General features: G+C 41.9%; 1 protein-coding gene across 1 annotated transcript in view; it reads right to left on the reverse strand.

The window, feature by feature from the left end:
* Positions 1–22,004, reverse strand: part of lamc1 (laminin, gamma 1) — a 185,870-nt gene that overhangs the window by 18,884 nt on the left and 144,982 nt on the right. Inside the window, exons 13-21 of the mRNA XM_055642147.1 lie at positions 18,758–18,946; positions 17,168–17,410; positions 16,310–16,463; positions 13,171–13,313; positions 12,895–13,073; positions 10,424–10,580; positions 9,775–9,980; positions 7,543–7,622; positions 2,301–2,438 (exon numbers count right to left, since the gene is read on the reverse strand). Coding sequence (XP_055498122.1) covers positions 2,301–2,438; positions 7,543–7,622; positions 9,775–9,980; positions 10,424–10,580; positions 12,895–13,073; positions 13,171–13,313; positions 16,310–16,463; positions 17,168–17,410; positions 18,758–18,946 — 1,489 coding nt within the window. The remainder of the gene's footprint in view (positions 1–2,300; positions 2,439–7,542; positions 7,623–9,774; positions 9,981–10,423; positions 10,581–12,894; positions 13,074–13,170; positions 13,314–16,309; positions 16,464–17,167; positions 17,411–18,757; positions 18,947–22,004) is intronic.

Consider the following 22,004-nt stretch of genomic DNA (forward strand, 5'->3'; position numbering starts at 1 on the left):
GTGGGAGATGGGAAGCCAGTGAAGTTGTTTGAGGACTGGAGCGATGTGATGCCAGGATTTGGTGTGGGTGATGAGTCGGGCGGCTGCGTTCTGGACCAGTTGGAGTCGGTTGATGTAGGTGGAGCTGATGCCAAGGAGAAGTGAGTTGCAATAGTCCAGTCGGGAGGAGACGAAGGCATGGATGAGTCTTTCAGCGGCGGGAGGTGTAAGAGAGGGTCTGAGTTTGGCGATGTTGTGGAGATGAAAGAAGGAGGTTTTAATGACATGGCGGATGTGAGGCTCAAGGGAGAGGGTGGAATCAAAGATCATGCCAAGGTTGCGGGCCTGGGGAGATAGTGGTGCCGTCGATGGTGAGAGTGGGGTTATTGATTTTGCTGAGTGTGGCTTTGAAGCCTATGAGGAGGAATTCTGGACTTCATAATGATTCAAATAATGATTCAAATGCCTTTGAAACAATGTGCCTTAGGGTTGCCAACTTTCTCACTCCCAAATAAGGAACAAAAGATCAAAATACAGGACAAATTCCTGACAGCAATTCGTTGATCGACTCGACCATGACTGGGTGAATGATGAGTTGGCCCGGATGCTGGACTGCACACAAAGCCCAGCCGGGGGCAGCTGAGGAGTATTGGCCCGGGCGCCGGACTTTGTGCGCGACATTGCGCGCAAAGTCCGGCACCCCATTCAACTCATGCACCAATGATCGGCCATAAGAAGGAGGGGCGGTGGTGTCAGCAATAAACAAAGGTCCAAAGGTTGGACAACTGGCCAGGCTGCCGACCGACGGGACCACGGGTGAGGCACTGCTGCTGCATACCATGGGCTGCACTACGTCAGGACGGGTGAGGCAGGGCCGGACATGGTGCTCCGACCCGACAGTCCCCTCGACCCGAGTAGTAACAGCCAAATACGGGACAAGGGCGGTCCCATATGGGACAAACAATTTAGCCCAATATACGGGATGTCCATGCTAATACGGGACAGCTAGCAACCCTAATCTGCATCTACTATATTATTTTGTCCCTCAGATCTCCTTTAAATTTCTCCCCTTAAACCTGACCCTCTAGGTCTACACTGCCCCTGCTCTGGGAAAAAAAGACTGATGATCACTCTTCTCTGTACCCTCATAATTGTACAAATCTCGATAACGCCAACCTATCCAATCTCTCCTTACCACAGCCCTCCATACTAAGCAACATCCTAGTGAATCTCTTCTGCACTCCCTCTCTCTCTATTGCTGCCATATCCTTCCTGTTGCTTAGTTCAGTTTGTCACATGTACTGAGGTACAGGTGGTGTTGTGTGGTGACCAGAACTGCACTCAGTACTCCAAGTGCACTCTAACCAATGTTTTGTACATTCAAAGCTTCAGGCAATGAATACAAACTTGCCAAAAGTCATTACCATATCTGTCTGTAATTCCATTTTGCAAAGAGCTATAGGCTTGCACCTCAATGTTTCTCTGTACATCTGAGCTCCATGAAGTTCCTATCATTTACTCAATATATTGTACCAGAATTTAACTTCCCAAACTTCCCATTTCCTCACACTTGTCTAGATTATATTCCACCAACCACTGATCCACTCAACTCTCCAGTTGAGCAAATCACCACTGTATCCTTAGGCAACCTACTTTGCTATCTATAACTGCACCATACTCATGTAGTCTGCAAACTTATCACTTTTCTAACCCCGAGTTTAACAATTCTCAGCTCTTTATCCTTTTTGGGTTGTACTTGTCCAATAATCTACCTATTCAAAAAAAACCCTTGCATATATTAACCTATTGTCTGTCATGCTCTGTCAAGCCCCTCCTCTTTATGACCCCATGGTGTACAAGTGGTATCCAATTTGCCAACAGGCCTCTGATCCCTCGTTTCTACAACTTTCTGGACCAACCTACCATGGGGGATTTTTGTCAAAAGCTTTATTGAAGTCCACATAAACCAATTACACTGCTCTGCATTCATCAATATGCTTAATTACCTCATCAAAAAACTCAGATTTATGAGGCATGATTTCTCTTGTACAAAACAATGCTGACTCCTCCTAATCAGTTCCTGCCTTACCAAGTGAACATCAATCCCATTCCTAACTATTTTCTTCTTTAATAGGATTACTTTTTAGGATTACAGCCTCTCTTTTCCCAACAGAATTTGCTTCAGACAGTAACTTTGTGGAACAGCAATTAATACATCCTGTTTCTTGGACAGTAACATCTTGAGTCATGAATACAATATAGTTGATTTATGGTTATATATTTCCCGCCATATTTCAAGAAAATCATCATAACTGACTTACTTTTTGTTTAATTCATCAATGGTACTGGTGATTTCACCTTCTTCTGCAAGTGTTTTGCGCAGCAGTTCATAGGCTTTGGTGGAGGTGTCATTAGCATTCTTAGCAATCTGCTCAATTTCATCTGCTTCATTCTTGTGCCTGCAGGAATTGAAGAATGTTTATATATTAACAAGTGTTAATCTGCTTTACAACAGACAAAGTTGACTTTACAAAGAATGCATTATCTCTCCAGTCATCTCCCACTGCTTCAGTGTTCATTCTTCAGTCAAGTTGTGGCAGATGTGCAATATCAGAACCATTATTTGGAGCCTCAAAATGTATCCCATACCAGTACAATGGGGATCTGGCGTGGGGGGAAACTGTGGTGGGGGGGGGGGGGGGGGGGGGGGGGGGGGGGGGGTGGGGACTGCTGTGGGGGGGGGGGGGGGGGGGGGGGGGGGGGGGTGGGACTGGGGGGGGGGGGGGGGGGGAAGGGGGACAAAAGGGGGAGCCGGTGTGCTTTGTAACTTTGTCAGCCCCGTAGGTGGCTGCTATTTGTACACGTTGTGTATGCAAGCAAAGAATCTCACTGTGCTCACATGAGACAATAAAGTATTCCTATTCCTAAAAAGAGTGCTTTTAAGGTCGACAAATTTCATGCTCCAGATTTATAAACCAATAAAAAAACTCTGCTCGCAATCCCCATCCCCCCCACTCGCAATAAGGACAGTCCCCCTTGTCCTCACCTTCCACCCTACCAGCCATCACATACAACAAATAATCCTCCAACATTTTCGCCACCTCCAACGGGATCACACCACTGGCCACATCTTCCCATCTCCTCCCTTCTGCTTTTCGCAGAGACCGCTCCCTCCATAACTCCCTGGTCAATTCTTCCCTTCCCACCCAAACCATCCCCACTCCTGGCACTTTCCCTTGCAACCGCAGGAAATGCTACACTTGTCGCTTTACCTCCCCCCTTGACTCCATTCAAGGACCCAAGCAGTCTTTCCAGGTACGGCAGAGGTTCACCTGCACCTCCTCCAACCGCATCTATTGCATCCACTGCTCTCGGTGTCAGATGCTCTACATCGGTGAGACCAAGCGCAGGCTTGGCGATCGCTTCGCCCAACACCTCCGCTCAGTTCGCAATAGCCAACCTGATCTCCCAGTGGCTCAGCACTTCAACTCCCCACCCCATTCCTAATCCGATCTTTCTGTCCTGGGCCTCCTCCATGGCCAGAGTGAGGCCCACCGTAAATTGGAGGAGCAGCACCTCATATTTCGCTTGAGTAGTTTACACCCCAGCAGTATGAACATTGACTTGTCTAATTTCAGATAGTCCTTGCTTTCCTTGAAAAAGTTTGTTTGTTTTCTATGCAGTCAACATACTATACACGAGTACAATCAAGCCATATAAAAGTTTAACAAGTAAAGATAAAAATTATAAGAGTGCGGAATATTGTTACAGCGTTATAGTTACAGAGAAAGTGCAGGTTAAAAAAGTGCAAGGTTGCAATGAGGTGGGTTGCGAGGTCTGGACGAAACCCTACACTTACGAGAGGATTATTCAATAGCCTGATAACAGTGGGGAAGAGGCTGTTTCCAAGTCTGGCAATACGTGCTTGCAAGCTTTTGTATCCACTGCCCAACGGGAGAGGGGAGAAGAGGGAACGACCATGGTGTAAATTGTCTACGATTATATCAGCTACTTTCCTGAGGCAGCGAGAAGTGTAGATGGAGCCAATGTGGTGGCAGACTGGTTTGTGTGATGGACTGGGCTACATTCACAACTCTCTGTCATTTCTTCTTGTCTTGCCAGAGCTTTGCCAAACCAAGCTGTGATGCAGCTGGATTATTTCTGTGTACATCTGCTTTCCCGGTGCATCTCTACAGGTTGATAAGAGTCATTGGAGACATGTGAAACATCCTGAGTCTTCTGAGGAAGGAGAGGTGATGGCGTACTTTACTTGCTGTAGCTTTAATGTAGTAGGTCCAGGCCAGATATTTGGTGATATTTACCATCTCCACCAGCACGACTGATACTGACTGGGTATGTATACCACGTTGTTTCCTGAAGTCAATAACTAGCTTGTTTCTCTTGCTGACATTGAGGAAGAATTTGTTGTCTTCACACCATATTATTTTATATAATTCCTTCCTGTACTCCGACTCATTGGTGAGGTCATCATCGGTCGTGACACCTGAACATTTGTCAATGGAGTTCGAGCAGAATTTGGCTGCAGAGTCATAAATGTATAGGGAATACAGCAAGGCTTTGAGAACACATCTTTGCAGAGCGTGCGTGTTAATAACTTGCGGAGGTTTTGTTGTCTGTTCGCACTGTGGTCAATGGGCCAGGAAGTTGAGGACCCTGCTGCAGACAGGGTGCTGACTTCTAGGTCCAAGAGTTGAAGGTGAGTTTGGTTTGGTTTATGATGTCGACGGCAGAGATATTGTCATTAAATAGATATTCCAGTGCCAAATGTAAGGCCAGGCAAACGGCATGGCTATGGGCCTATTGCGACTGTAGGTGAACTGCAGTGGATCATGGGCAACTTGGGACGCTGGAGCTGATGTGCATCATGACCAGCATCTCGAAGCACTTCATGATGGTGGATGTCAGTCACTTGACAGCAGTCAATAAGGCACATCACCTCGGTTTTCTTTGGGATGATAGTGGTCTTCTTAAAAGCAGGTAGGGTCTTCAGAATACCGTCAAGCAAAGTTAAAGATGTCTGTAAACTGCTAGCCGGTCCATGCAGGCCCTGATGACATGGCTGGTGTCTCCATCCAGGCAATCTGCTTTCTACAGGTTCACTCCCAGGAAGGCTGATCCAACACCTGTGGCAGTGAACATGGGTATAGGTGTACCCGAGGCCATTGCAGCAGAGATGTTCTCCACTCCCTATTCCTGTGTTCCAAGGAATGAAGTCCTAGCTGGCCCAATCTTTCCCTTTAGTTCAGACCCTCGTGTCCTGGCTACATCCTTAGAAATCTCCTGCGCACTCTTTCCAGCTTAATGACATCCATCCTAATGGAGGGTGACCAAAATTGAACACACTACTCCAAATGTGGCCTCACCAAATTCTTGTACAACTGCAACATTACGTCCCAATTTCTATACCCAATACCCCGACAGATGAAGGCCAATGTACCAAATGCCTTCTTAACCACAATTTCTACCTGTAATGCCACTTTCAGGGAACCTGTACTCACAGATCTCTCAGCTATATCACACACACCATGGCCCTACTTTTCACTGTGAAGGTCCTGCCCTGGTTTAACTTCCTTAAGTGCAACATCTCATGCTTTTCTGCATTAAACTCTATTAGCCATTCTTCAGCCTGCTTGCCCACATGATCAAAGATCAACAAGATTGATTGCACTGCTCTGAGGTTTAACAGAAAGAGGTGGCTTGGTCCATCATGGGTACTGACCTTCCCACCATGAAAGGGATCTAAAGCAAGTGCGGCCGCATCAAAGACCCACAACACCCTGGCCACACTCTCATCTTGCTACTACCATCGAGGTACAAGAGCCTGAAAGCCATGACCTCCAGATTTAAAAACAGCTACTTCCCGTTGACCATCTGCCTCTAAAGCACTGCGCAACACTAATCATAACTGACCTCAGCAACTATGAATACTATGGACATAGTTTTGGTTGCACTGTGTACTTTTGTTTTGTATCATTATGATGTTCTTATCAAGTATTACTAATTTATTGTACTATAAATGTGTGTTATTGTGTTATTAGCCCTTTGAAGCTGCAGCAAGAAAGAATGTCATTGTTTTGTTGCTGGCACACAAGGACTCTTGAACGCTGCATCGTTGGGCTTCCGCTGGGAATGGATCTGAAGGTTCATCCGTGGTTCTTATTTGGGATTGGGAAAATTGCTTTCTTTGGTGCGCATTTTCTATGCACACTTACTGATGGCGTCTTGCAGATTGTGGCGTTTTCTGTGTGCTGCACATATTTTCTGATTAAAGCATGCATGGTTTGAGAATTCTATTCTTAATGCAGCTGGTTCACAGTCTAAACGATGTCTTTACTTTGGTTGAATAGCTTATGTAAACGGAACTTGCGCAATTCAAGCTGCAAAAATACTTGTTAAGAGTATATTTTTTTAAATGGACATTCTACCCATTAGAAAACACTTTCCTCCTTACCCCTCTTAAAACATGCACATAAATAATCAACCACCTTTTCACCCTACTGAAACAAATTTTAAACAGAAACAGACAGTCACATTTTATAAGACACAAAGTGCCGCTGTAACTCAGCGGGTCACATGACACTCCTGGAGAACATGCGTAGCAACATTTCAGGTCTCTTAACCATTATGCTAATAGGTTTAATCCTGACCCCAAGAAATCTTTTGATCATCAAAAAAATCTTCTTAGTTTGGTTGCGGGTGGTGGGGTGAAAAGGGAGCATCCTTACATCTAAACAATTTTCCTTTTCATGTAATTACCTGAGTAAATGTGTTTATGGTTTTGTTTGACAGGATAAAGGAAAATAATTGTGGACCTCTGCAGGTTTCAAAATCTACCCATAACTTCAAAAATTGAGTGTCCATGAATCTTTGAGACGTCCCACTACAAATACAATTTTGTAGATACCCTTGTTCTAAACAATTTAAGTTTTAAACACACAAACAGCAATTTCAAACAAAGATGGACACAAAATGCTGAAGTAACTCAGCGGGTTGGGCAGCATCTCCGAAGAAAACGGATAAGTGACATTTTGGTTCAGGACCTTACTTCCTTTTTATTACATTTTGTGTAAATGAGCATCTGCAGTTCCTTTTTATTCCATTGTGTCTAAACCAGTGTTATACTGTTATATTTGAAACTGGTTGTGACATGCAAATTAAGTGCATGATGTTGTTAAGAACAGTTGCAGAATGAGAAGCCCTTAGAAGCCATTTTAATAGATGAAAATATTAAAGAGAAGTACAACACAATGTGTTGTCTCTGCTCTTTATCTTGAAGATAGACTTCAAGGCAACACAAAACATAACCAACATCTGCAGTTCCCTTTTATTACATTTTGTCCGTATCAAATTTTTCCAGAAATGCTGCCTGACCCGCTGAGTTACTCAAGCATTTTGTTTCCATCTGGTATAAATTAGCATCTGCAGCTCCTTTTTATTACTCTATGGTAATTTCAACCATTTTATTAAACGGAAACAGTCTCCAAAAAGTGAGGCATAGATATGTAACATGAATCACTGAAAGTTCATCAATGAAATGTTTACCTTTCTGCAAGATTCCGAGCTTCTTCTGCCAGGAGTGTCATATTATTTGGATCAGCACTGGAATCCGGCATTGTTGCAGACTACAGAATAATAAGAATAATCAATTTACCACACAGAATTTAACATTTACACACCATGAAATGCCCCAGGACATAGCCCCAGAAAATTCTTATTCATCTTTTTGGCAACTCTCATGCACTAAACATTTTTTACTAGGAATCCAGAGATATGCAATGTGAGGCTGCTGTTATAAAATACCAATTTATTCCCTCTGCAAATAGAATGATAAAGCCAGTAATGGTCACACTCAATTCCTCGTATGTTGCAAAACATACTTGGTAATAAAGTATGATTTCGATGATTATGATTATGCTAGTAACCTATGTGGTAGAGCTGACTGGTGCAGATGTTAATTGGGTTGCCAATAGTCCCAGATTGTAAGGACATTCCCCTACCTGATAAAGATGTTGCACGTCCCATATGATACCACTGCCATTTAAGTCGTTGTAGCTGTCTTGTTGATACCATTTATGGCTGTCTTGTTCCAATGGTTCTGGGAATTCTGTGAGAGAAATTTGTCTCCTCACAAAATCCACAGAACTCTTGGGACTTTGACAGGCATAGCACGTTAAATGGAATCCAGTGGCATCATAAACCGATTTATCACGAGGCACTGCATCATGTCATAACTGGGGAAGCAGCATGGAAGCTGCAACTGAAGAATCACGGCAAGAACTCAACTTGACCCTCTGACTATGCAGGTCTTGGAATTCAAGACACCTGCCTGGGCCTTGGCAAGTGTCTTGCAGGCACCAAATACAATTTCCAGAGCACTGTTAAAAAGCTGTTATTGGCCTGATAGGTAGCAAGATTTTTTTAAAATGATCCTTCCTGCCATAACTCCCAACAAGGTATTACATTAATGACACTGCCTTGTACCTTAACTTGGGGAATGCTCAGGTAAAGCCGACTGCAAGAGATATGGTTTTTGAAGACTTACAGAGGATAAATTGTTCAGTCTCTTGATGCAGGGGAGCGGGCAATGCTTTATTTCAGAGATTTAAGTGGAATCAATTAGCTTGCTGAAAAACACATAACTTTAATGCCTTTGTTCTTCTTAACTTGGTATGTTTGCCTTTCTAGTTTACCAACCAAGTTTTGGGAATATCAGGCAAAATCTTGCTTTAATTTAATATTTCTCCTCTCTCACTTATTTAATACATTACATTGTTGCTGAAGCATGGACTACTCACAACCTGCCCCTATTGGAAAGCATTGCTGGCAACCCTGTGTGGAACATACTACTGTTTCATAATCCCATTGACTTTACAAAATGCTGTCCAAAAGGCAGTTGACAACAATGCAATCCACACGTACAGCTTAGTATTCCTTTGCCAATTCCTACAGATTGGCAAAATGTTGCTATCCCTTGGTAGTGGCTTTCTTAATGAATGATTAAATATTTAGGAATATTCAGTGGAATACTTCTATCATTTGGAAAATTACAAGTTTATGCACATCATTTATATTAGTCTCTTCAGTTTCAAGTCTCTAGATGCAGAGTACACGTAGAAAAAAATAGACAATAAGAAAAACAGGTTTACTATATTGTTTCCTTCTTTGGCTGAATGTACATCATTTTTTGTAAAAATGGGGAAATCAAACAGAACAATAAATTTTGTTTGAGAGACCTCAATCAAAATGAAACATTTCATCTATGCATCTAGGTTATTCATGACTGAGATACATACACATACTTTCTAGAATGGAAAAGCACAGCATTTCTGGCAAGAATAATCATTAGCCTATCAAGTGGACACCACTCATGACAAATAGAGTAAATCATGTGAGTCACTATATCTCATATCAATGTTACACAAAGTCAGTACAATGCTATTTAGACGACACATTTATGAGCTACACTTAAAAAAAAATACTCTTCTTGACGGGTCACAGCATCGGAAAAGACAAACCATAAACAATCTTCCATTGTACAAAAAAATGAAATACTGAATGCAATGAACTGGCTAATATGAGCATACTAGAAAGACGAAACCTAGGAAAGAAGTGTATTTACACAATGGGATATCTTCTCTGATGATATTAAATGTGTAGGTATCAGAATAAAATTGTAAAGCCTTGTTTATGTTTAAATATTATGGAAACGCAAGAATGATTCACCTATGGACTTTGCTTTAGTGGCATGTAAGTCATTTGTAGAGAAGAACCTACCACATTTGCCATGTTTTCCTTGGCTTTTTCAAGCTCTGTTCGTGCATTTGAGATTATTTTCTCTGCATCCTGTATACGATTATTGGATCGTTCTGCTAAGTCTTCAGTATTATCTACAGTATCCTTTATATTTTGCAGACGTCCCCACTGAGTGGAGAGCGTGTTATTAATTTCGGCCAAGCGGTCCATGAGACTTCTGTCGACATCTGTTGAAAAGTTCCATGATATTATTAGGGAATATTTCACACCATGTACACAACTTCAAAGAGGTACAAAAAGATTTGGGCAGCACAGTGGCCCAGCGATAGAGCTGCTGCTGGACAGTGGCAGAGGCCCCGGTTCGATCCTGACTATGGGTGCTGTCTGTGTGGAGTTTACTAGTTCGGCCTGTGATCACATGGTTTTTCTCCAGGTGCTCTGGTTGCCTCTCACATTCCAAAGACATGTAGCTTTGTAGGTTAATTGGCTTCTGTAAATTTCACCTAGTGTGTAGGATATACATGGAACTAGTGTACGGGTGACTCGATAGGCCTGTATCTTTAAAATAAACCAAACTAAGGTTCTGTTTTGGCTGGTGAGCAAATAAGATTAAAGGGCTCTAAAGCTAACTAGTTTGTAATTCTGTTATTAATGTCAATATATTAGATACCTCTCATGTTTTCAGCATCCCTGAGTAGGTCCATAATGGCTTTTTCGGCTTCCTTCAATCTCTCTTCAAAGGCCTTGTCACTCACTGTGTCCTGGCTCGTCCCCAGGTTTGCAATTAGATCTTCCAAGTCCTTAAGTTTCTGTCTATGTTCATTTACCTGAATATGTGATAAAAATAAAATATATCTACTGACAAACAATCACTCAGCCAATCAAAACAAGATAAACAAGGTAGACATTGGAAACTAAATTTGGCAACTTAAGTCCAATATGATAAATCCTCCTTCAAAAAAATGGCCTTGCGATGTAAATACTTAGCTTCAGAATTATTTGAATAATTGATTAAAACAAATAGAATCTTTAAAACATCCATTTGAAAAGTTATTTTCTCTTTTTCTGGATATATTAACTGAATGGCTACAAATACAAATATTCCTGCATACTATTAGTCAATTAATAATATGTGGTTGTTATTGAATGTAATTAATGTAATGTATGAATGTAATGTAATTATAGCAAGTTTTAGTGCATGTATAATTATTTCCTGTCTTTGCTACTTGTGGTCATTCCGGTTATTCACACAATCCACTCAAGTAAGGAAATTATTATTTTAATCTTCTGAAGACAGAGTGACATTCTACAAATGGATTTATTTTTACTTTCTAAGGAAATCATATTAAAATATGATATCTGCAAATTGGAACTTGCAGAAATGCAATTCAGACAATGGCATGACAGGTTATTCAATGAGTTCTACACCTGTTCCACGCAGAGTCCCTTTAGGTTTAATAGTATCGTTGTTTTTCTTTGTCACACGTGGACTTTCTGTTACTCATCTCAACTGCTACAAATTTCCCATTGCACTTATTCTGTCTGAAGATATTTTTGATTTAATTTATTAATAGATTGATTAGTGACTGTTCTGTGCTGTGACAGCGCACCATCCCTTGGATGACCGTCTGTTCTCTATCACTGGCTGACTGACCAATAGAGGCCAATCCCCAGCAATATTGGTAACTGCTGGGTCCAATTAGCTGATATTGGTTGGCCATTTAATCCTTGTCAGCCTACTCCCTATAAAACCCAGGCATTCCAGCCAGAGGGGGAGAAGGTGAGAGAAGCAGGAGAGAGAGAAAGACGAAGAAAGAATAAGAAAGGAGAAAAAAATATGAATGGAGAGGATGTGAGTCTCACCCCTGCTGGCTGTGTCCCACTGTCGCAGGTTTGAGGAAGACTAAGCCATTGTGGCAAACCCCAGACCACTAGTGCCACTGTATGGTCAAGAGTGGGCTGCCGGTAAGAAGTACTGGACTGCACTAGCTGCCAGGATAAGCCTGAGACCACCAGTGCCTCCTCTCAAGGCAAGGATGAACAGCAAGGAGAGGCCGGAGAACACCACACCTCCTCCTTCTAAGACCAGGACTAAGCTGCTGGCACAAGCCCGAGGTTGCCCTTGCCATCGCACATGCACCGTGATGCCGACGGACAGTGTCCTCATGGACTTTCTTACCACTATAAATAAATTAATCATGTGAATTCACCCTACTCCGAGTGTCGGTGTGGCCACTACCAAACCCTGTGTCATCCCCGGTGCCAGTGTTTATGACCTATAGTTTTCACTCTCTTGTAAGTGAAATAAATCTATAACAGAGCTTCTGATCTCGAGCTTCTGTTTGAATCCTCTCTGTGAAATCTTATGTTTTTTCTTTAAATCAACTGCCTCGTTCAATTTCAAAGACAAAGACAATTTTCTTATGAAATAAGTGCTGGATTTAACGTCTCATTATTTCACTATCTTGTTTTCTCAAATTTGTGCATTCAGCAGTTACATCCAGGTGGGGAGAAAACAATTGTGCCTCCATATATCTGTTGTACTGGCATTAGCATGTGCTGGATCATTTCCAGCAAATTACATTGATTGTATAATTGTGTTCCTAAGAGTTAACAAGAGTCTAGACAGGCAACTTAATGGAAGAAAGCACCAAGAGGAGATTTAACAGGATGGAACATTTAATGATTCTAGGTGCAAGCCATCATTTGGCACCAAAATTCAACTATTAATCTCAGGAACTTGGTGACTATGATCTCACCTTTACAGGCACTTCATTTTACAGAAACATCAAAAAAGCATCAATCCTGTGTCGTCTTTGAAGTGAGGACACCAATTTAGAGGTTGCATGTAAGTTGTGTGGACTAAAAGGGCCCACTGAGGAGAGCCAAAACCCATTTTGGGTGCACCTACAAAGGTGCTTTTCAGCCGAACAGAGTTGGGGGTCAAACCCAGAATAAGGAATGTTAAACAAATGCTCCCACAACTTACATTAGATTAGTCAAATTCTCAATAATATTTTCAAATAGCAGCTAATGATTTGGCAGGAAAGACTGAAAAAGATGACAATATATTTAGACAACCTCCGATTATATTCACAAGATGAAATAATATGACTATGAAGTATAAAACTGAGATCCTACTTTATCTTTCACCAGTCTGTAGCAGGCAGGGCACTCCTGGCAGCCAGGTCTTGTGCGATTGTAGAAATAATTTTCTTCACACTGATCACAATGGGCACCCACAAATCCGTCCTTACAGTCACATTTTCCATCATCCTTGCACTGTAATGATCTTGAACCTTCACGATCACAATCACAGGCTGCAGAGACAGAAACACAATTTATTGATATTTTCTCAGAATTGACAAACCATGTTAATAACTTTCTTAAAATATGTCAAATAATTGTTACACTTACGTTTGCATCCATCCCGAGTAAAACCAAAATGATGAGGTTCACAACTGTCACACTGCTGACCAACAACACCAGGCTGGCACTCACATTGTCCATTTTGGGTATCACACTGTCCATTAACAGAGCCAATGGGATTACAGTCACACCTGAGGGCAAGGAGAGAATTGTAGTCAGGCCATTCATGTTAAAGAGTACTGTTAGTCATTGGGTTGCAATATTATAAAGTTAGCTAGATATTTCCAAATCCTATTACATACTCTGAAGGCTAGGTCAAATCTATGTGCATTTTTAGTTTAGTTTACTTTAGGGTAGAGATTCAGCACGGAAACAGGCCCTTCAGCCCACCGAGTCCACGCTGGCCTGCGATCTCCGTATATTAGCACTATCCTACACACACCATGGACAATTTCACCAATCCAATTAGCCTACAAACCTGTACGTCTTTGGAGTGTGGAAAGAAATCAGCGCTCCTAGGGGAAATCCTCACAGGTCACGGGGAGAACATACAAACTCCACACAGACAGCACCCGTAGTCAGGATTGAACCCGGGTTTCTGCCGTTGTAAGGCAGCAACTCTACTGCTGCGCCACTGTGCTGCCCTCAAATGTTATTATATTTTATTATACACATTATACTAGAAACAATCAGCTCAAGTATTTTTCACTTTGTGTGGCACTAATGGCACACAAAGTGAATACACTGTGATGAGATAAATAAATTATCTTTAATGATGGTAAAATTATTGTACAACTTCATCTCCTTGCCCACCATTTAAAACTAAAACTTGTTATAATTGTGGTATATATAAAATGTGTAATGAGGACTGGCAGAACAGGATTATTTCACATGTGCCATTATATTTAATTCATCAGCAAGAATCATAAATAACTTGCCAGCTGAGCATGCACTGGCTGGCTATAAACAAATACTGGAATATAGTAATAAATCAAAAAACATTTTTAGGACTTTAAACATTTGTATTTTAAGAAATGTGGTGACTCCTATTACTTTTCAGAAACGAGTGCCAGAGTTATTTTCATAAATGGTAATGATTTAATGAAATGTATTAGCCCACATTTTAGAGTTCATAGCAACAGTGATGGTTGCTGATTACTATGTTATGTTGTACAATAACTTTGTGGGTTTTAGAAAGTCAACTTGTTGGGAATCAGATTCTGCAAAATCTTGGCCAATTTTTCCATTTGGAAATGCATTTTTATCACATGATCTTTTAAAATCAGAATATGTAAATTATGTGTAAACAGACTCCACATTAAACCTGGCAAATCATTTTACTATATGAAAAGCACTTTTGCTTCTCAATATTTTAAAATCTATTTCATAATGCTAATCATGTATAAAATAACTAATTTTCATAGTATACATTATAGTATACATTGGTGAAATGCAACGTTTGGATAAAATGCAGAGTTGTGTTAACGGCCACAATAATATTATTCCTTTGGAACTTATGGCTGTTCTGCGGCCATGCATCAAACTGCAGTCACTTTACTAAATGATAACTACAAATCCTGTCTTTGATATTAAACGTCAAATTCCTTCAAAACTGCTGAACAGCTGTCAGCAAGCTAACAATTCAAGTACAATACTGGAGTATTATTCCCATGAGGTAAAGATAAAAGAATGACAAGGGAAATGTTACACCCAAGCTGGGATTTATAGATCTTGATGCGGGCTGCTCGCTCACACTATCAACCCTCAAACAAGAAACGTATGCCACTTCTCCCGAACATTATCTGCGTTCCTTTGTTCTGCTCGCTCTGTATCCTTCATAAGTTCAACATTCTTTTCTAAACCTGATACCGATCAACTTGCACGCCTATAATTTGCACAGCAATCTTTTCTGTACTGATGTTCACAATGTTGTTAATTTTTATTCTGCTCATCACACTGCTGGCATTACTTTGGGATTTAATAATTTTGCACTTTACAGGACTGACATAGAAGGGGACAGGGCAACCACAGACAGCGGCAGCATTCATTGACAGGTCAGGAGATATCAGATGGCAGAGAGCATTCCTGAAGTTTTAACAGAATGCAGTTCTTTGTTGGAATTCCCTTTGCACATTGTACCCAGGCAAGTCTCAGATGTTTCTTCACAACTTCCATAAACAGAACAGAGAAAACTTGCTTCATGCCATTGGAGAAACATAGACCACAATACAGTACAGCACAGGAACAGGCCCTTCGGCCCATAATGTCAGTGCTGAACTCGATGCAAGGACCAGATCTAGCTGCCTACACATAACCAATATTTGTCCATTCCCAACATTTCCATATGCCTATCCAAAAGTTCCGAAAGTGCCACTATCGTATCTGCCTCCACCACCATTCCTGGCAGCATGTTCCAGGCACTCACCCGCTGTGTAAAACGTTTGCCCTGCACATCTCCTTTAAATTTTACTCCTATTATCTTAAAGATATGCTGTCTAGTAATTGAAATGTCCATCCTGAGGAAAAAATAGATTGAGTCCACCTTATCTATGCAGCTCATAATTTCACCTATCAGGTCTTCCCACAGCCTCTGACATTCCAGAGAAAACAATCTAAGTCTGTCCAATTTTGTGAAGCATCCATTCTTGTTTTAATTTTATTCGTTGTGGAAATGATAACATAAGAAATATCTGGGAGTTAAGTTTTAAACAGGAATTCAAATGTTTTATTTTATAGAAAGGTTTCTCTATCATGTAATCTTTCACTTTATCCATATGATGATGAGCGACCAGTTCCTTTAATTTCTCAGTGAAATGAACTGATTATTTTAGTTTAATAAAATGCTCATAATTGCACCTGAGAAAATAAACGCAGAGCTTTAGCTCAACCACCATCAAGTGGAAGACATATTTATTTTTTTATATAGTGCCTGAACACAATATTAAATCAATTCCTTGCACTATCTTCTCTTCAGGTATAGTATAATGCAGGACTCAGTCTTAGGTGCTCACTGTTTTCAACAGCAACAAGGGAAAGCCCCCATTTATTACTCCATTGTAGATTTGATTAACATTCCAACAAATGTCTGATCATCTATAGCCTCCAACTAAATTATATGAACACACAGAAGCAAACTGCCAAGTATTCAGCTGAAGGAGGAGGCTGAAAGTTCTTCTACATGACTTACCTTTGACAACCCTGGCCACTAAGAAGATTATAGAAGCCCGGCTCACACTGACTACAGTCTCTGCCCATGACATGACTTAAGCACTCGCACAGACCCGTGATCTGGTTGCAATTTCTCTGCTGGCCCACTGTGCCATAAGGAGAACAGTTACAAGCTGGAAGAGAAAATAATACATTGCATGAATGGGTTAATGAAAGATACTTTTTGAGATTGCTGGTGGGGCACAAGAGAAACTCAGATAGAGCAGAGTGCAACAATATCATTTTTAAGAATGTCAAAGTACCCTTCTCCACTTTTCCAGAAATGGAAATGCAGTGATTTATTGCCGACACACAAGAATGCATTTATACAGTGCTTTTGGTGTTGCAAAATATTCAAAGGCATTTTATATCATCCTGCCTGATATGGGAGAATTTGAAATTCGTTAATTTCACTGAGATTATAATAAAAGTATTTTTAATGAAATAATTTGGATTAGTCTAGGGCAGTGGTTCCCAACCTTTTTTTGGCCATGCCCCACCTAATCACCTACAAAATCCAGATGCCCCCCAATTCAATAAATAAGGTTCTCCCATGACCTCGCGCGCTTCGTGCGACGTGCATGAAGAGCGATGGCGCGGTGATTATGTAATAACTACACAATAAAGACCTTTTTTACCCCAAAAACATTATTTACTCAAAATAACATCTGAAACATAAACTACATATGTTTACCTGATGGAAAATCCAAAAAAATTAAAATCGAAAATTTGGACCCAGACCTCCTCAGTCGCGCTCAATTGCCCCCCTTAAAAATCAAATTACGCCCCATGTTGGGAACCACTGGTCTAGGGTCATTTAATGGAAGCAAAGACTCACCTTTGCATTTTTCAGATGGAATTGGATTTAATGCATTCCCATAAAATCCATCTTTACATTTATCACAGTAGAAACCATCAGTGTTGTAGGTGCATTTTTGGCATTTTCCGGTCAGCCGATTACAGTTCCCTACAGCATTTGGATCGATGTTATCGCTACAATGGCACAGTTTGCATGATCTCGGAGGCTCTTCTCCTAAGGGGTCACCATAGTATCCATCATCGCAAAGTTCGCATCTTTTACCTGAAAGATAATGCATTACCATCAGTAATTTAAAAAAACGCAGATGTGGGATATCTGCAACAAAAATGAGTTGCTGAAAATATTCAGCAGATGAGGGAGCATTTTGTAGCAATTGTAATAGACTGTGGCGGCTCCTAAGGGTCGTCCCATTATACTGCCGAACCCCTCGGCACAGGAGTGGTGCAGTCCGGAGGCGGTCCTTAGCCGGAGGGTATAAAAGGCAGGGTTTGGGTGCCATATTTCCCAGGTTTCGTCTTCCCCTGAACCGGGAGGAAATAAAGTAAAGTGCTTCTCAAACTTCGGACTACTTGCCTCATTTTGAGACCCACGCACTACAAGGCAATGTTTTAGATTGATGGCCTTTCATCACAACCATAGTTATTCTGGAGAAGTTATTCTGGAGAAAATATTGCTAAAAAAGGTGCCTGGAATAATGGAATACTCTTTTGAAGAGTATCGACACAAAACAACACCCATTCCTTCTCTCCAGAGATGCTGCCTGTTAACTGAGTTACTCCAGCATATTGTGTCTACCAATGGAATACTCCAGACAAGCTAAGTGAAAAACCTAGGTAACAACTTTCTATAATTATTCAGCACCATATAACCATATAACAATTACAGCACGGAAACAGGCCATCTCGACCCTTTTAGTCCGTGCCGAACACGTATTCTCCCCTAGTCCCATACACCTGCGTTCAGACCATAACCCTCCATACCTTTCCCGTCCATATAACTATCCAATTTATTTTTAAATGATAAAAACAAACCTGCCTCCACCCCCTTCACTGGAAGCTCATTCCACACAGCCACCACTCTCTGAGTAAAGAAGTTCCCCCTCATGTTACCCCTAAACGTCTGTCCCTTAATTCTCAAGTCATGTCCCCTTGTTTGAATCTTCCCTACTCTCATTGGGAAAAGCTTATCCAGTCGTCAACTCTGTCTATCCCTCTCATCATTTTAAAGACCTCTATCAAGTCCCCCCTTAAACTTCTGCGCTCCAAAGAATAAAGCCCTAACTTGTTCAACCTTTCTCTGTAACTTAGTTGCTGAAACCCAAGCAACATTCTAGTAAATCTCCTCTGTACTCTCTCTATTTTGTTGACATCCTTCCTATAATTAGGCGACCAAAATTGTACACCATACTCCAAAATTGGCCTCACCAATGCCTTGTACAATTTTAACATTACATCCCAACTTCTATACTCAATGCTCTGATTTATAAAGGCCAGCACACCAAAAGCTTTCTTTACCACCCTATCTACATGAGATTCCACTTTCAGGGAACTGTCGATGTACAAGAACAATTTCACTAAATATAAATCACTTATTTTTTGAGGAACTCACCAGTGGTCCCCACAGGGCAGTTTGTGCACACGATATTTCCAGTTTTCGGCACCATGGCACAGCTTGAACCACTTGGACATGGACATGGCGTACAGGCATCAGTGCCACCGACTGTAGGGTCACCATAGTATCCATCCTTACACCGCTCACAATTTGATCCTGCTGTATTATCCGTGCAGTAACATTCACCTGTGTGCCAGATTAAAAGAAAGTTCATTATCCATGTGCGAACATAATAATAATAATAATAAATTGAATTTTTATAGCGCTTTTCTAAGACTCAAAGTCGCTTTACAATAGTAACAGACAATAGCAAACGGAGAAGCGGCGAACAAACAGCGCCAGCGTCCTCTCCGTGCAGCACATAAAGAAAGAATACAGACATAACAATAATGAAGACATTTAAACATAAAAACAGCCCCCCACAATGGTTCCCATTATGAGGGAAGGCACAAAGTCCAGTCCCCATCCCCAGTTCACCCATAGTCGGGCCTATTGAGGCCTCCACAGTTGCCTCCACGGAGGCCCGATGTTCCAGGCCATTCTCGCCGGGTGATGGTGCTCCGGCGTCGGGAGAATCCTCACAACGGCATGGGAACCCTGGAACGGCCGCCTCCATACTGGAGACGACCGCGGCTTCCGAAGCCAACAAGGCCGCGCCGGATGGAGCTCCACAACTGGTGATCTCAGGTAATACATTCTGCTTTTGTTACTGGTATTAAATAGATACTACAATATGAACCACCCATTTTTTTCACTTGCTTCCACTGATCTCTCTTAAGTAAATACATCCTCCCAGGATGATTTGTCCAAATTTAAACCAAAATCAAGGTGGAATAGGCCCGCAGCATTTAAAATACCAATCTGAAAACTAAACCGTAAAGATTTAATGGATTAGAAAATCTTTTTAAAAATCTCCCAGGATGTCCCAAGCTGATCAACCCAAAAGTGCCTTAATGTGATAATGATGGGACTACATTTTTGAATTGCCACTACTACTCTCACGATATTAAGTATCAAGTTCCAGGATCTGAGCCCAGGAAAAGATGCCACCAATGAGAGCACTGACATTTACTATAAAACGTGTCTATTTAAACATATTCTAAAATGTGAATGTTCAAGATAAAAAATTAAGTGGTAGTTCCCTGAAAACTCAACTCCCGCCAATTTAATTTACGTCAAAGATAAATACATTCAAAATTTGAAGAACATTCATTGGAAGCTGTGGGTATAATTAATGTTTAAAATAGGATAACAGATTCTCACAAATGCTGAAATGCACTGTCAGTATATCTGCGGACATTTATTGATAGATTTAATGCCTGACCAAAGACCACCCAGATACAATATCAGAAAATGACAGTCAGCAAACTGCAATAAATAACAGCTTCTGCAAAAGGTAGGAAAAATAATTAGTGAGAAAAGCATTAATGTTATAACAGGGCTGCCAACATTGGGTGAGAGTTGGGAGAGAGAAATTGCGAGACCAAGCCCAAGGGAGCATAGCGACCGGGGGGGGGGGGGGGGGGGGGGGGGGAGAGAGTGTCCCCCTCCCATTGGCATGGAACATTTGCATTTTTCAGCTTGAAATTGTGCAATATGGTGCATACTGTAGCGAGTCTTTTAACTTACACTTGAATGCAATATATATGCTTTAAATTGGATTGGAGCGTTTTTGAAAGGGGGGAGGCTGTGCGATCACTGATCACTGGCCTTGGGGGTACCCAGTGAGGGAGTGGAGCAACCGAGTGGGGAGAGGGTGTGGAAGAAGGGTGTCCCCCCTCCCAGGGTAGGAACTTTTTGAAATTTGATGTATTAAAATCATGTTTTAGTGCACTGTAGAAGTATGATTTCAATGTTTTTTGTATGAAGTATTTTTAAGAGGTAACTTTTTAAGGGGTAACTTTATCCACACAAAGGGTGATGGGTGTATGGAACAAGCTGCCAGAGGAGATAGTTGAGGCAGGGACCATCCCAACATTTAAGAAAAAGTTAGACTGATACATGGATAGGACAGGTTTGGAGGTATGGACCAAAAGCAGGTAGCGTAGCTGGGACATGTTGGCGGGTGTGGGCAAGTTGCACCGAAGGGCCTGTTTTCACACTGTAACACTCTATGACTACATTATACCTCCACCATGCATGAATGCTTCAAAATCAAGTGATCGAGTTTTATTGCCATATACTCAAGCATAGAAACATAGAAAATCTAGCAGGCAAGCAGGATGCTTTCACCAACCACCCCCATTTGAAGTCCACTATCTTCCACCGTATCTACCCAGTGCTTGGTACTTACTTCCAGCAGCCACTGGTTGTCCTCCAGGATGCACCGAGCCGCAGCCTGATCCATGCCGGTCACCTGGGCGAATTCGGCACAGAGACTCTCACGGCAGCGGCCCGACGGCTCCACGGCCTTGGACACTCGCACTGTCCGGAGTGCTCCATGGTCAGAGCAGCAGCGAGCGACTCGCAGCGCCGCAAACACTCGCAAGTCCCGGCTCCCCGCATCTGTTCCCGCCGCTGGTTCTGCTCCCATCCCTCCCGCAGCCCCTGCTCTCCAACACCCGCGGACCATGCAGTTTATCTGAGTTTTGAAATTTTCGTTGATCAAAAAATTTCTCACCACTGAGCGTGAGGGCGTGAGAGTTTGCTTGAGGGCGTGAGTCTCACGCTCAAAGCGTGAGAGTTGGCAGCCCTGGTTATAAAGCAATTGACTGATCGACAGATGATCACAGCCTCAATAAATTTATTTTGATGTATGGAACAACGTCATAACTTTATGAGTCGTAGGAGCAGAATTAGGCCATTTGGTCTATCATGTGCACTCCGTCATTCAAGTCAAGTCAAGTATCCTTTATTGTCATTCAGATTTTTCAGTCCGAACGGAATTTCGTGCTGCAGTCATAACATAGAATAAAATAACAAAACACACAATAAACACAGATTTAACATCCACCACAGTGAGTTCACCAGGTCTTCCTCACTGTGATGGAAGGCAAAAATTAAAGTCCTTGTCTCTTCCCTCCTTGTTCTCTCTCTGCGCTGAGGCGATCCAGGCCTCCGCTGTTGTGACCCTGCCGGGTGATGGTACGTAAGTCCCGCTGCTGAATCCGAGCTCCGCGAACGGGCCGGTTCAAACTCCATGACCCGGGGTGGTCGAAGCTGCCACCCTCCAGTCCAGCGGACGAAGCTGTTGTTGCGGAAACTCCGGAAAAACAGGTCACCAACCTGTGACCTGCGAGCTCCC

Source organism: Leucoraja erinacea, chromosome 10 (genome assembly GCF_028641065.1).
Source record: "Leucoraja erinacea ecotype New England chromosome 10, Leri_hhj_1, whole genome shotgun sequence".
Taxonomy (NCBI): Eukaryota; Metazoa; Chordata; class Chondrichthyes; order Rajiformes; family Rajidae; genus Leucoraja; species Leucoraja erinaceus.